General features: G+C 49.5%; 1 protein-coding gene across 4 annotated transcripts in view; it reads left to right on the top strand.

Annotated features, from left to right (window-relative positions):
* Positions 1–278: 278 nt before the first annotated feature.
* The window catches only part of LOC142477230 (rho GTPase-activating protein 27-like), a 104,120-nt gene continuing 88,860 nt past the window's right edge, over positions 279–15,538 (top strand). The window contains exon 1 of one of the 4 annotated variants that reach the window (XM_075582225.1): positions 279–383. In XM_075582225.1, the coding sequence (XP_075438340.1) occupies positions 309–383 (75 nt within the window). In that variant the 5' untranslated portion in view covers positions 279–308. Of the gene's footprint in view, positions 384–1,539; positions 1,642–12,253; positions 12,421–15,538 lie in introns of those variants that run through there. The other 3 variants (XM_075582223.1, XM_075582224.1, XM_075582226.1) reach the window with 3 other exon arrangements.

The following is a 15,538-nucleotide window of genomic DNA, read 5'->3' as shown; positions in this document are numbered from 1 at the left end:
CACAACATAGTCCGTATTTGATTGTGAGTTGAACGTGCTGCCCATTAATAACGCACGACGCTTCCTCCACTCCAATAACGTTCTACCTTTGGGTCCCAGGGTTGACCACCTGGAAGTCCTCCTCGGTACAACGTGAGGCGCTCCAAGGTGGAGGAAACATTCAGCAGCGAAAGTGTCAATGCCTAGAACAGAAACCCAAGCCCCTCCCTATGCAAATAGAGTCCCTTGTGTTACCTGATACAGGATGTGTGTGTGTGTGGAAACCAAAGACTCTGGGAAATAGGCACAGGACGGAAGCCAGCACCTGGATGTCCCGGCTGCCCTGCGGTTCAGGTGAGCTGAAGGTGAAGGAAGAGGCAGACCGTTTTGGGGTTTCTGAGGACGTAGGTATGTTCTCGGTGTCTCTGTGTCTTTGGTGGACTTCTGCTTGCGGTGATCAGCGTTGTAGGAGATTTGGCCAGTTGACGGCACCTTGGGTCTGTGTTGTTGGAGGCTGCGTAGGGTGTTATCTCGTAGTACTGGTTGGATCACCGCATTCTTTCTCGTCCCCCCCTTGCGCTCTGTTTGCTTCTCCTCCAACATCTTGTAGGACCTGCACCTCGCCCCAATGGGGTGCAAAGATATGTACAAGAAGGGGGACAGGCAGTCCGTGCTGCCTACCCGTTGCTGCCGCCCTATGAATTTGGACATTGACCCGTTCCTGCTGTACATATGTCCACGAGAAGGTCTCGGGCTCTCTGACTTCCCTCTCCAGGTGAAACGTTGACGTTAGGACGAGTGGTGCACGGGAGATGCAAAGTGCATTGTCATTTACTGAGAGGGAAGTCAGGTGTAACTGCAGATATTTGTGTGTTGGTGTCATGTAGATCAGGGGCGGCCAACTCCAGTCCTCAAGGGCCACCAGCAGGTCGGGTTTTCAGGATACCCCTGCTTCAGCACAGGTGGCTCAACCGGTCCCAGCTTCAACACAGGTGGCTCAATCGGTCCCAGCATCAACACGGGTGGGTTAATCAGTCCTAGCTTCAGCACAGGTGGCTCAGTCAGTCCCCGCTTCAGCACAGGTGGCTCAATCAGTCCCAGCATCAACATAGGTAGCCACCTGTGCTAAAGCGGGGATATCCTTAAAATCTGACCTGTTGGGGGGGGGGGGGTTAGCACCCCTGATTCAGATCGTCTTCACGGGTGTGGGCGTGTGTTGTGGGGGAGATCTGACCCGGGCTTTATGGGGGTACGGTGAGACACCGAGCCTGATTCGTTTGTAGTGTGCGAAGTGGAATGTCGCTTCCCGTGACAACCCTGCAAACACTAGCGACTCTGCCAGTGACCACGCCCACAATGCTTCACTTTAACTCGTGCCCACATCTGCCGTGCGCATAAAGAGTGATTTATAGCGCCATTCAAATGCTGCGGCGCTTGTGTCACTTTATTAGGGCAGTAAACGCAAGTTGCTGTTTAACTACAGCGAGATTCCAGGGCTTTGCACTGTAGGCGTGTGTGAGGTATTGGCTTGGGCGCGCACACCCACTTGGGGTGTGTGTCTCACGTCGCCGCCCGATGTGCCCTCCGAGAGAGAATCTGCGCTGTTCGCTTCCTTCGCGTCTCCTATGTCCGGGGCGGGCGTGCCGAAATTCGGCACCCGAGGTGAGCGCAGAGAGTCAGCTGCTACCCCCTCCCCCCCAAGAGAGCGCGGAGCCTTCTTACCTGGTCCAGCCAGGGTCTCCTCCGCGATGCCATGTATGTATGTGTGTGTGTGTATATATGTATGTATGTATGTGTATGTGTGTATGTGTGTATGTGTGTATGTATGTATGTGTATGTATGTATATATGTATGTATGTATGTATATATGTATGTGTATGTATGTATAGTATGTATGTATATGTATGCATATATGTATGTATGCATATATGTATGTATGTATGTATGTATATATGTATGTGTATGTATGTATGTATGTATGTATGTATGTATATATATATATATATGTATGTATATATGTATGTGTGTATGTATATATATGTATGTATGTGTATGTGTGTATGTGTGTATGTATATATGTATATATGTATGTATGTATGTGTGTATGTGTGTATGTATGTGTGTATGTGTGTATGTATGTATGTATGTATAGTATGTATATATGTATATGTGTATGTATGTATAGTATGTATATGTATGTATGTATGTATGTATGTATATCGTATTGTACTATATGTCTTTATTTATATAGCACCAAAAGTGTACTCAGCGCTTCACAGAGAATACAGCACAGGGAATTATAATAATACAATAAGTGCATCAAAATCAGACAATAAGAAAGGAAATCCCTGCCCCGAAGAGCTTACACTCTAAGTGGTATGATGGGAGAGTTACAGAGACAGCAGGTGAGGGAGTAAGTGCTGTTTATGGCAGGGCTTGGCCACAATGGGTGGTAGGAGTGGCTGAGTGTGGGACAGTAGCCATAAGTGCAGGCTGTTGGTGTGTCTGATTTGTGGGGCAAGTTTTAAGGTTAGTCAAATAACTTAAGGGTTAACACACTTTACAGGGGAAGAGATGGCAGGGAGGCATGGGTGATATCAGGTATGTATGTCTTTATTTATATAGCGCCATTAATGTACATAGCACGTCACAACAGTAATACACGGGGTAATCATATAAATAACAAATAATAAAAATAACACAAAGGGAAGTAGTGCTTCAGTCATAAAAGTAACATTTCGGAATCGGAGTCCCTGCTCCGAAGAGCTTACACTCTAATTGGTAAAAGATGTTCTGGTAAGGGCGTCTGCAGGAGGCCAAGGTTTATGTATCAGGTGTATGGTATTTGCCACGGACCTACTCATATGCTTTGTTAAGCAGGTGTGTTTTAAGGTGGTTCTTAAAGGTGGATAGAGAGGGTGCTAGTCGGGTACTGAGGGGAAGGGCATTCCAGAGGTGTGGGGCAGTCAGTGAGAAATTTTTAAGGCGGGAGAGGGCTTTAGATACAAAGGGGGTAGAAAGAAGACATCCTTGAGCAGAACGCAAGAGTCGGGATGGTGCATAGCGAGAAATTAGGGCTGAGATGTAAGGAGGGGCAGAAGAGTGTAAAGCTGTAAAAGTGAGGAGAAGAATGGAGTGTGAGATGCGGGATTTGATTGGAAGCCAGGAGAGGGATTTCATGAGGGGAGATGCTGAGACAGATTTAGGAAAGAGTAGAGTGAATCTGGCAGCAGCGTTTAGGATAGATTGTAGGGGAGACAGGTGAGAGGCAGGAAGGCCGGACAGCAGGAGGTTACAGTAATCAAGACGGGAGAGAATGAGGGCCTGAGTCAGAGTTTTAGCAGTCGAACAACAGAGGAAAGGGCGTATCTTAGTTATATTGCAGAGGAAAAAGCGACAGGTTTTAGAAATGTTTTGAATGTGAGGGGCGAATGTGAGAGAGGAGTTGAATGTGACCCCTAGGCAGCATGCTTGGGCTACAGGGTGAATGATCGTAGTTCCAACAGTAATGTGGAAGGAGGTAGTCGGGCCAGGTTTGGGAGGAAGTATGAGGAGCTCTGTTTTAGCCATGTTGAGTTTAAGGCGTCGGAGGGCCATCCAGGATGATATTCCAGAGAGACATTCAGAAACTTTGGTCTGTACAGCAGGTGTAAGGTCGGTGTTGGGAAGTAAATGTGTGTGTGTTCAGCGTAGAGGTGATATTTGCTATGACAGCAGGAGGAGATGCCAGAGCGTGTACAGACACCAATGGCATCGCCATCCAGCCGGCCTGAGGGCAGAATTTTCGGAGCCTCCTTCCGTTCCTGGCAATATACCAGGCACTGAAACGTTTTCCGTCTCTTTGACTCGCCCGCGGAACCAGCTGACGTACGTGGGATATCAGTGTTCGAGCTCCTATAAGCTCTAATCACTGTACACCAGCACCGGACATTGGGCCGTGGCCATTTTGCCTCGACCAAGTCGGCGTGTCGGGCTTTGGGCGCCAAAGGACCATTCGCCGTGGCCGCTCCGTCGCAGACGCTTTGCCACGTGCGTTTCCGCCAACAAGGTAATTTAACTGAAGGGATTTCAGTGCTTATGGTAGGGGGTTGAGAATAGGGGTTTTAGGATTTGGGGGTTATCGAAAGGGATTTTAGGTCTAGGGGTTTTTAGAGGTTAGGGGGTTAAGGATAGGGGTTTTAGTTTATAGGGTTTTAGCGGTTAGGGTAGGGGGTTAAGGATAGGTTTTTTTGGGTAAGGAGTTTTAGGGTAAGGGATTATAGCAGTTCGAGTAGGGGGTTAAAGATAGGGATTTTAGGATACGGGGGTTTTACCTATTATGGTAGGGGATTATGGATCGGAATTTTAGGGTACTGGGTTTTATTGGTTATGGTAGGGGGTTAAGGATAGGGGTTTTAGGGCTAGGGGTTTTAGGGCTAGGGGTTTTATTGGTTAGGGTAGGGGTTAAGGATAGGGGTTTTAGGGCTAGGGGTTTTATTGGTTAGGGTAGGGGTTTAAGGATAGGGGTTTTAGGGCTAGGGGTTTTATTGTTTTGGTAACGGGTTAAGAATATGGCTTTTAGGGTAAGGATTTTTAGGGTAAGAAGTGTTCGTGGTTAGGATGTTTTTTTTTGGGTAAGTGGCATTAGTGGTTGGGGTAGTTGGATAAGAACAGGGGTTTAGGGTAGGGGTTAAGGATAGGTGTATTAGAGTAAGGGTGTTAGGGAAGGGGGTTCAGGATAGGGGTAAGGGTTGGGGTTAAGGATAGGGGTTTTAGGGTAAGGGTTGGGGGTTAAGGATAGGGTTTTTAGGATAAGGAGGTTTAGCAATTATGGTAGGGGGTTATGGATAAGGGTTTTAGGGTAAGGGTAGGGGTTATGGATAGGGGTTTTAGGGTAAGGTCACTGTCTGCTGCCCGACCTCAATATAGGTGTGCTACCAGCGCCGGTCCTGGGAGGACACGTTCAGAATACGGGTCACAGTGTGGGCAGCTGGTGACACATTAATACGAAGACAACTCATGAGGTGGTACTCGGTTTACCCGGGGGTGTGTGCGGCCTGAAGTTTTAAAAAGATGGACAGGTGTTGTGTTCAGTTGAAGAGCTGGTTGTAGCTGCGGTTACTGTTAGCCAAGGTTACAAGATTGTAGATCCAAACTCAGATAATTCCAGATGTATACCATGAGTAAGACACATTCTCCTTCACTACAGTAGGTGTGTGTGTGTGTGTGTGTGTGTGTGTGTGTATGTGTGTGTGTGTATATATAATAATAAGAACTCGTTTATTCTGCACTATATAGTGCAGAATAAACGGTTTCTTCGTTATATCTATTGTGGGACCTTTCACCTTTCACTCGTGGACCGAAACGTGGATTCTGTGTCTATTCATTCAATACACGTGTTTGATCAATTCTGGAGTGCTGCCTGCTGATTTCGTTCCCCAACGGTATCGTATTGCTTATATATATATATATATATATATATATATATATATATATATATATATATATATATATATATATATATATATAACTTCTAATTTGTATATCTACTATATGTCTACTATATATTTTGGAAAGTTTTTCTGTCTGTTCGCTGTGCATTTGGACATCTCTTAAAGAGGCAATCCAAGTGGCACTTTAAGAAAAGGAGGAAAAAAAAATATATATATTGTTTTAATCTATGCAGCCTTTGATGACCTTTTATTAAAACTAATTACACAAGTTGCCGATCAATTCCTAATCCCGCGGCTAATCAGTAAAGATCCTTTTTCTCAGGGTTCATTAAATGGCCGCCTTTCAGCTTCAATCAATCATTCAGTCAGTGTAACATAGGTAGAAAGAGAGACAGAGGGGTGCAGACAAGGGTCAGAGTTAGTGTCAGACCAGTAGTTGGAAACACATATAATAGTGAACCAATGGTTAAGAGCACAGGGGTGATAGGAGTATAACGCAATATGTACTCACACGGGCCTGTGTGGTTCTGGGTAGTACTATGGGTATCTTTATTTTCTTTCCTCCTTCTTGCTAGTCAGTCGTGCTCCTTCTCCCTCTGTGCGTCAGGGATGGGCCACTCAGGGCGCATGTAGTGGGAGACCGCGCCACACAGATGAATAAAAATATGTTTATTTGGCAAAGAATGTGAGACAACAATTCACTCACAGGTAAAAAACTGCTCAGGGACGCCGACGCCAGCCTCCCGCTCTCCAGCGCAGTGTGCTTCCTGTTCGCCGCGTCCGGTCTCCAGGACTGTTCACCGTCGGTGCAGGCGCCAGCTACGGTGTCCTCGAGCAGACACACAGCTTCTGGTCCAGGTCTCTGCACACACAACGCGTTTCGTATAATTGAATCCTTCGTCAGGATAACCATAGTACTACCCAGTACCACACAGGCCCGTGTGAGTACATATTGTGTTATACTCCTATCACCCCTGTGCTCTTAACCATTGGTTCACTATTATATGTGTTTTCAACCACTGGTCTGACACTAACTGTGACCCTTGTCTGCGCCCCTCTGTCTCTCTTCCTACCTGTGTTTTCTGGGGATCGCGGGAAGATCCTTTCCAGGGGTTGAGCAGCAGACACTGAGCATTTGAATTGTGATATATGTATATTTATTTTTGACCTTGTCCTTCTGTTCAGTTTCAAGCATTGTGTGAAGGGAGCGCCCCAGTTCACTTCCATAGTCAGTGTAACAATCAGCTACAATTTCTTTATTTGTAACATGTGTTACCAGGAAGTAATACAGTGAGAGTTACCGCTCGTTTTCACGCATGTCCTGGGCACAGAGTTATAATGACAAATAATACATGGCGACAAATACAGTTACATAAGTGAGCAGGGTATACATTATATACAAGACATTGCACGCACAGTTAGAGATAATATATATTATAGGTGTATGTAACAGTTACAGACCAGATTAAAATGCGAGACCGCTTTAGTTTCGAAAGAACTTAAACTGGTGTATCCTGATATTACTAAAGTAACATTAACGAGTGTTACTCGCAGCTCTAACTGCTGGGAACACTGGCAGCAAAGGATCACAAACAGGAAAGTGTGACACAGATCTTGCACTGCTGGGGAGGCGGGATAAACCTGCTATAGAAATCAAACGATGCTCAGTATATTAAAACTCATTACAAATGGTGAGTTAAAAAAAATTGCTGCACTGTAAGTATTATCTAATACTACAGAACTGATTTATTTAAAACAAAACAAACATTGATGGATTGCTTTAAGATATCATAGTCACACTTTGCGTTGTGATTTCTGAGACGAAGGAGCAGGTTTTTGTCTGTTTGGATACAATCTATTTTTAATACTATGAATTATTACAATTTCTCTTAGCAAGTCACCCACTGCGTATTGTACCTGGCGGCCTAATTATCTGTCACATGACATCATACTGATGGCACCAAAATGCACATAGCCTGGTGGCAGATAGGGAGAATCAGATAGCTATAAAGTTTACGCAGAATGAGTGGAACTCGGTTAGCACGGGCGGGCGGAGAAAGTCAGAACGCTGGAGAAGGTGAGAGAGGCAGAAGGAATTGGGGGCATAATAAGGTATTAAAGGATAGAGATGGGATGGAGAGAGATGAGAGGGGAGAGAGAAGAGGGTATGGGGGGTGGGAGGCAGAGGGAAGGTACTTTCAGGTAGTGGTATTTAATAATACGGACCCCAGTGACACCTCTTGTGTTGCCCTCTCCCCACGCCTGCTACACCATTTCCCCTCCTAGCGCCCATACCATGATGTCAACAAGAAACCGATTAGAGCAGCAGAAGGATTCTGGGAAATGACACATGCTGGGTGTCCGAGTTGAGGTATAACATTTGGTCTTGTATAAAGGAATAACTAACCTGCAAATGAGTGTTTAGACTAATCCGGTTGGAAGGGCCAACTCGTTAAATAATGTAGGCGTGTGAGACGGTGATCCTGGCTTTTAGGAGTTTGGTAGGTTTAAGGCGACTCTTCTTGATGTGACAGCGTGGAAGACTTTTTGGTGTGCTGAGAAAGCGGGGCGACCCCCTCTGTGAGGGGGTGTATTTATTAACACAACACAATCCCTGCGAGCTCTAACCCCAACCCATACCATACCACATCATATATATTTGTGTCAAACGAAGTGCTACTGAATGTGACAAATGTATACAACCAAAATTGTCAATGCTACCTCCAATATGGCAAGAAATGTATTGTTTACAACGTAACTGTCGTCTTATGAATACGGGTCATTTAGTTAAACTCGTTGGCCAAAGCGTTATAAGGCTGCAGCCACGGCACGACCCCTCTGCAGCCACATCACGGCACGACCACTATGCAGGTCCTAACACTACCTGTGAAAAAGTCTCATTTACCTCTGCAGTGGGGGGACAATGGTCCCAATAGACCAGTCTCCCATCGGTGCTACTTAAAGTGGGGAGGAGTGAGCTCCACCCCTTGTGCCTTTTGCTGGCGTATTCATTCATTAATATGTATAAGGAGTTATTTCCAGGTGGGGCGGGTCTGTGGTTGGTGATTTGACATATTTGTGAGGAATGTTGAACCGATTCGACGTAACGATGGAATCTCCGTGACTCAGAGGACGAGCGAGATCCTCTAACACAAAGTATTTGCCGCCTCTCTGCTTGTTGATAATGAGAAAGGGAAGAGCGCCGGGTTTCAGTTTGGACACGTGACACGGAGCTGGTATTCAGAGCACCGCGATCACCCTTATTGCTATCCTATCCATAATGAGGGGATACTTCCCGTACATGACATGGCCGGGGGTGGCCAAAACGCAGTCACCAAGAAACACCCACAGACCAGGTTTTAAGGATATCCCGGGATATCTTTAAATCCAAGCTGGTTGGTGGCGCTTGAGGACAGAGTTTGGCCACCCCCGGCTGTATGGCGTTAGGTATGGTGTTTACATGTTTGTTCACCAAGTATCCCATAAATCTCCTCCTTAAATCCCTCCCCGGGCTTCCCATCAAGTTTCGGATTACCCACAATGTTCTCCTCCTTACCTTGAAGGTTCTCCCCTCATCTGCCCCTCCCTACATACTGGCTCTGATCTCCCGTTTTGCCCCTGCCCGTCTCCTGCACTCTGCCCATAACTGTCTCCTTTCCACCCTTTTTTCTTCTACTGCTCTCTCTCACCTGTCCCCTTCACTGCCCCTTACCAGGAGGGGCTCCCTCACACGCAGTATACGCCCAGCACCCTCTCTCTCACCTGTCCCCTTCACTGCCCCTTACCTGGAGGGGCTCCCTCACACTCAGTATACGCCCAGCACCCTCTCTCACACCACCTCTAAGTCAAACCTTAAAACTCACCTCTTGCATGAAGCGTTTCAATAGCCTGGACTCGTGGCTACTGTCCCACACCCACAGTCACTCCTACCAACCATTGTGGCCAAGCACTGCCATCTCCTGCACTTACCCACCATCAAGGCCAGGCACTGCCATCTACTGCACCTATCCACCATCAAAGCCAGGCAATGCCCTCTACTGCACCTATCCACCATTAAGGCCAGGCACTGCCATCTACACCTACCCACCATCAAGGCCAGGCACTGCCATCTACTGCACTTACCCACCATCAAGGCCAGGCAATGCCATCTACTTCACCTACCCAACATCAAGGCAAGGCCCTGCCATCTCCTGCACCTACCCACCATCAAGGCCAGGCACAGCCCTCTACTGCACCTACTCACCATCAAGGCCAGGCACTGCCATCTGCTGCACCTACCCACCATCAAAGCGAGGCATTGCCATCTACTGCCCCTACCCACCATCAAAGCCAGGCACTGCCATCTACTCCACCTACACAACATCAAGGCCAGGCACTGCCATCTCCTGCACCTACCCACCATCAAGGCCAGGCACAGCCCTCTACTGCACCTACTCACCATCAAGGCCAGGCACTGCCATCTGCTGCACCTACCCACCATCAAAGTGAGGCATTGCCCTCTACTGCCCCTACCCACCATCAAAGCCAGGCACTGCCATCTACTGCACCTACCCACCATCAAAGTCAGGCACTGTCATCTACTGCACATACCCACCATCAAGGCCAGGCACTGCCATCTCCTGCACCTACCCACCATCAAGGCCAGGCACTGCCCTCTACCGGACCTACTCACTAGCAAGGCCAGGCACTGGCCTTTCTACTGCACCTACCCACCATCAAGGCCAGGCACTGCCCTCTACTGCACCTACTCACTATCAAGGCCAGGCACTGCCATCTACTGCACCTACCCACCATCAAGGCCAGGCACTGCCCTCTACTGCACCTACTCACTATCAAGGCCAGGCACTGCCATCTACTGCACCTACCCACCATAAAGGCCAGGCACTGCCCTCTCCTGCACCTACCCACCATCAAGGCCAGGCACTGCCCTCTACTGCACCTACTCACTATCAAGGCCAGGCACTGCCATCTACTGCACCTACCCACCATCAAGGCCAGGCACTGCCCTCTACTGCACCTACTCACTATCAAGGCCAGGCACTGCCATCTACTGCACCTACCCACCATAAAGGCCAGGCACTGCCCTCTACTGCACCTACTCACTATCAAGGCCAGGCACTGCCATCTACTGCACCTACCCACCATCAAGGCCAGGCACTGCCATCTCCTGCACCTACCCACCATAAAAGCCAGGCACTGCCCTCTACTGCACCTACTCACTATCAAGGCCAGGCACTGCCATCTACTGCACCTACCCACCATAAAGGCCAGGCACTGCCCTCTACTGCACCTACTCACTATCAAGGCCAGGCACTGTCATCTACTTCACCTACCCAACATCAAGGCCAGGCACTGCCCTCTACTGCACCTACTCACTATCAAGGCCAGGCACTGCCATCTACTGCACCTACCCACCATCAAGGCCAGGAACTGCCATCTACTGCACCTACCCACCATCAAGGCCAGGCACTGCCCTCTACTGCACCTACCCACCATAAAGGCCAGGCACTGCCCTCTACTGCACCTACTCACCATCAAGGCCAGGCACTGCCATCTACTGCACCTACCCACCATCAAGGCCAGGCACTGTCATCTACTGCACCTACCCACCATCAAGGCCAGGCACTACCCTCTACTGCACCTACTCACCATCAAGGCCAGGCACTGCCATCTACTGCACCTACCCACCATCAAGGCCAGGCACTGCCATCTACTGCACCTACCCACCATCAAGGCCAGGCACTGCCCTCTACTGCACCTACTCACCATCAAGGCCAGGCACTGCCATCTACTCCACCTACCCAACATCAAGGCCAGGCACAGCCACCTACTGCACCTACCCACCATCAAGGCCAGGCACTGCCATCTACTCCACCTACCCACCATCAAGGCCAGGCACAGCCACCTACTGCACCTACCCACCATCAAGGCCAGGCACTGCCATCTACTGCACCTACCCACCATCAAGGCCAGGCACTGCCATCTACTCCACCTACCCACCATCAAGGCCAGGCACAGCCACCTACTGCACCTACCCACCATCAAGGCCAGGCACTGCCATCTACTGCACCTACCCACCATCAAGGCCAGGCACTGCCATCTACTGCACCTACCCACCATCAAGGCCAGGCACTGCCCTCTACTGCACCTACTCACCATCAAGGCCAGGCACTGCCATCTACTGCACCTACTCACCATCAAGGCCAGGCACTGCCCTCTACTGCACCTACTCACCATCAAGGCCAGGCACTGCCATCTACTGCACCTACTCACCATCAAGGCCAGGCACTGCCATCTACTGCACCTACCCACCATCAAGGCCAGGCACTGCCATCTACTGCACCTACCCACCATCAAGGCCAGGCACTGCCATCTACTCCACCTACCCAACATCAAGGCCAGGCACTGCCATCTACTGCACCTACCCACCATCAAGGCCAGGTACTGCCATCTACTGCACCTATCCACCATCAAGGCCAGGCACAGGCACCTACCCACCATCAAGGCCAGGCACTATCATCTACTGCACTTACTGTATTCCCTCACCTGCTGTCTCTGTCAGTCTCCCAACATCCCACTTAGATTGTAAGCTCTGCGGGCCAGGGATTTACTCTCCGATTGTTTGACGTTGCTGCACTTCTTATACTGGCATTTCCTGTACTGTATTGCCTTTGCAAAGCGCCGAGTACTCTGTGGGCTCTATATATATAAAGATATACACACACGCCTAACAGAAAGCTAATTTAGTGCTTCCCCCTGCCCTCCTCCGGAAATGTGCGAAATACTCTGAGACGTCCTTCTCTTTTGAGTTCTCTTTTCTTGTTTGTCTGAGCTTCAAGCTTTCGTGCAAAGCTTGTAAGCAGCTTTGGCTCCTCACACCCACCAATGTGCAGAACGACCTCTCGAGTGCCTGTGAGCCAGTGGTGGATCCTGCAGCATGGTGGACTTCATTGTAAAAAGTGCTAACAAGTTTAGGAAAAAAGGATTGCGTCTGCTCAGCGCGTCTCAGGTAGGGTTCTCCAGCACTCACCTGTGTCTGCTTTACACCTGGAGGTCTGGCACGTCTCAGGTTGGGTTCTCCGGCACTCACCTGTGTCTGCTTTACACCTGGAGGTCTGGCACATCTCAGGTAGGGTTCTCCGGCACTCGCCTGTGTCTGCTTTACACCTGGAGGTCTGGCACGTCTCAGGTTGGGTTCTCCGGCACTCACCTGTGTCTGCTGTACACCTGGAGGTCTGGCACGTCTCAGGTAGGGTTCTCCGGCACTCACCTGTGTCTGCTTTACACCTGGAGGTCTGGCACATCTCAGGTAGGGTTCTCCGGCACTCACCTGTGTCTGCTTTACACCTGGAGGTCTGGCACGTCTCAGGTAGGGTTCTCTGGCACTCACCTGTGTCTGCTTTACACCTGGAGGTCTGGCACGTCTCAGGTAGGGTTCTCTGGCACTCGCCTGTGTCTGCTTTACACCTGGAGGTCTGGCACGTCTCAGGTAGGGTTCTCCAGCACTCGCGTGTGTCTGCTTTACACCTGGAGGTCTGGCACGTCTCAGGTAGGGTTCTCCAGCACTCGCCTGTGTCTGCTTTACACCTGGAGGTCTGGCACGTCTCAGGTAGGGTTCTCCGGCACTCGCCTGTGTCTGCTTTACACCTGGAGGTCTGGCACGTCTCAGGTAGGGTTCTCCTGCACTCGCCTGTGTCTGCTTTACACCTGGAGGTCTGGCACGTCTCAGGTAGGGTTCTCCAGCACTCACCTGTGTCTGCTTTACACCTGGAGGTCTGGCACGTCTCAGGTAGGGTTCTCTGGCACTCACCTGTGTCTGCTTTACACCTGGAGGTCTGGCACGTCTCAGGTAGGGTTCTCCGGCACTCGCCTGTGTCTGCTTTACACCTGGAGGTCTGGCACGTCTCAGGTAGGGTTCTCCAGCACTCGCGTGTGTCTGCTTTACACCTGGAGGTCTGGCACGTCTCAGGTAGGGTTCTCCAGCACTCGCCTGTGTCTGCTTTATACCTGGAGTTCTGGCACGTCTCAGGTAGGGTTCGCCAGCACTCACCTGTGTCTGCTTTATACCTGGAGGTCTGGCACGTCTCAGGTAGGGTTCTCCAGCACTCGCCTGTGTCTGATTTACACCTGGAGGTCTGGCACGTCTCAGGTAGGGTTCTCCAGCACTCGCCTGTGTCTGCTTTACACTTGGAGGTCTGGCACATCTCAGGTAGGGTTCTCCGGCACTCACCTGTGTCTGCTTTACACCTGGAGGTCTGGCACGTCTCAGGTAGGGTTTTCCAGCACTCGCCTGTGTCTGCTTTACACCTGGAGGTCTGGCACGTCTCAGGTAGGGTTCTCCGGCCCTCGCCTGTGTCTGCTTTACACCTGGAGATCAGGCACGTCTCAGGTAGGGTTCTCCAGCACTCACCTGTGTCTGCATTACACCTGGAGGTCTGGCACGTCTCAGGTAGGGTTCTCCGGCACTCGCCTGTGTCTGCTTTACACCTGGAGGTCTGGCACGTCTCAGGTAGGGTTCGCCAGCACTCACCTGTGTCTGCTTTATACCTGGAGGTCTGGCACGTCTCAGGTAGGGTTCTCCAGCACTCGCCTGTGTCTGCTTTACACCTGGAGGTCTGGCACGTCTCAGGTAGGGTTCTCCGGCACTCGCCTGTGTCTGCTTTACACCTGGAGGTCTGGCACGTCTCAGGTAGGGTTCGCCAGCACTCACCTGTGTCTGCTTTATACCTGGAGGTCTGGCACGTCTCAGGTAGGGTTCTCCAGCACTCGCGTGTGTCTGCTTTACACCTGGAGGTCTGGCACGTCTCAGGTAGGGTTCTCCAGCACTCACCTGTGTCTGCTTTACACCTGGAGGTCTGGCACGTCTCAGTTAGGGTTCTCTGGCACTCACATGTGTCTGCTTTACACCTGGAGGTCTGGCACATCTCAGGTAGGGTTCTCCAGCACTCACCTGTGTCTGCTTTACACCTGGAGGCCTGGTGTTACCTGCAGTGGGGAATTGTTACTGCCTCCTATTCATTTCGTTGGAGGCGCTTGTATGTACATATATCTTTTATTTCAACATCGCGCCCACAGTATGCTCCGCGCTTTATAACAGAGACAGCACTGGGGATTATAATGCAATAAGGGCGACAAGCCAAATCGGACAATTGGCGAGGAAATCCCTGCTCCGGAGAGCTTACAATCTAAGCGGGATGTTGGGAGACTTACAGCGACAGCAGGTGCAAGAGATGACGGTGCCTGGCTTTGATGGTGGGTAGGTGCAGTAAATGGCTGTGTCTGGCCTTGATGGTGGGTAAGTGCAGTAAATGGCAGTGCCTGGCATTGATGGTGAGTAGGTGCAGTAGATGGCAGTGCCTGGCCTTGATGGTGGGTAGGTGCAGTAGATGGCAGTGCTTGGTCATGATGGTGGGTAGTTGCAGTAGTTGGCAGTACCTGGCCTTGATGGTGGGTAGGTGCAGTAGATGGCAGTGTCTGGCCTTGATGGTGGGTAGGTGCAGTAAATGGCAGTGTCTGGCCTTGATGGTGGGTAGGTGCAATAGATGACAGTGCCTGGCCATGATTGTGTTTAGGTGCAGTAGATGGCAGTAACTGGCCTTGATGGTGGGTGGGTGCAGTAGATGGCAGTGCTTGGCCACTATGGTTGGTAGGAGTGACTGTGGGTGTGGGACAGTAGCCACGTGTCCAGGCTAATGAAACACTTCATGTCAGTACTTTTTTCCCCCCATTTTATTTAAAAGGGTATCATAAACATATATATTTCTATTATTTCAGGATATATAGTGATAAAATATATATAAACAAAAATTATTAAACAAAATATATATAACAAAACATTTTTCACTACCTATAGTAGTGAATGTATACAGTAACCTTAAATACTTAACACTCGATTAATACAACCCCCCCTTTTTTTCTCTCTTTCTCTCTCTCTCTCTCTGTTTTTCTCTCTCTCTCTTTCTCTCTCTCTCTCTTTTTCTCTCTCTCTCTTTCTCTCTCTCTCTCTCTTTTTCTCTCTCTCTCTCTTTCTCTTTTTCTCTCTCTCTCTCTCTCTTTCTCCTTTTCTCTCTCTCTCTTTTTCTCTTTTTCTCTCTCTCTTTCTTTTTTTTAATACACCAGCATTGAGT

The sequence above is a fragment of the Ascaphus truei genome, unplaced genomic scaffold (genome assembly GCF_040206685.1).
Source record: "Ascaphus truei isolate aAscTru1 unplaced genomic scaffold, aAscTru1.hap1 HAP1_SCAFFOLD_206, whole genome shotgun sequence".
NCBI lineage: Eukaryota > Metazoa > Chordata > Amphibia > Anura > Ascaphidae > Ascaphus > Ascaphus truei.
This window is presented reverse-complemented; position numbering and strand designations above follow the sequence as displayed.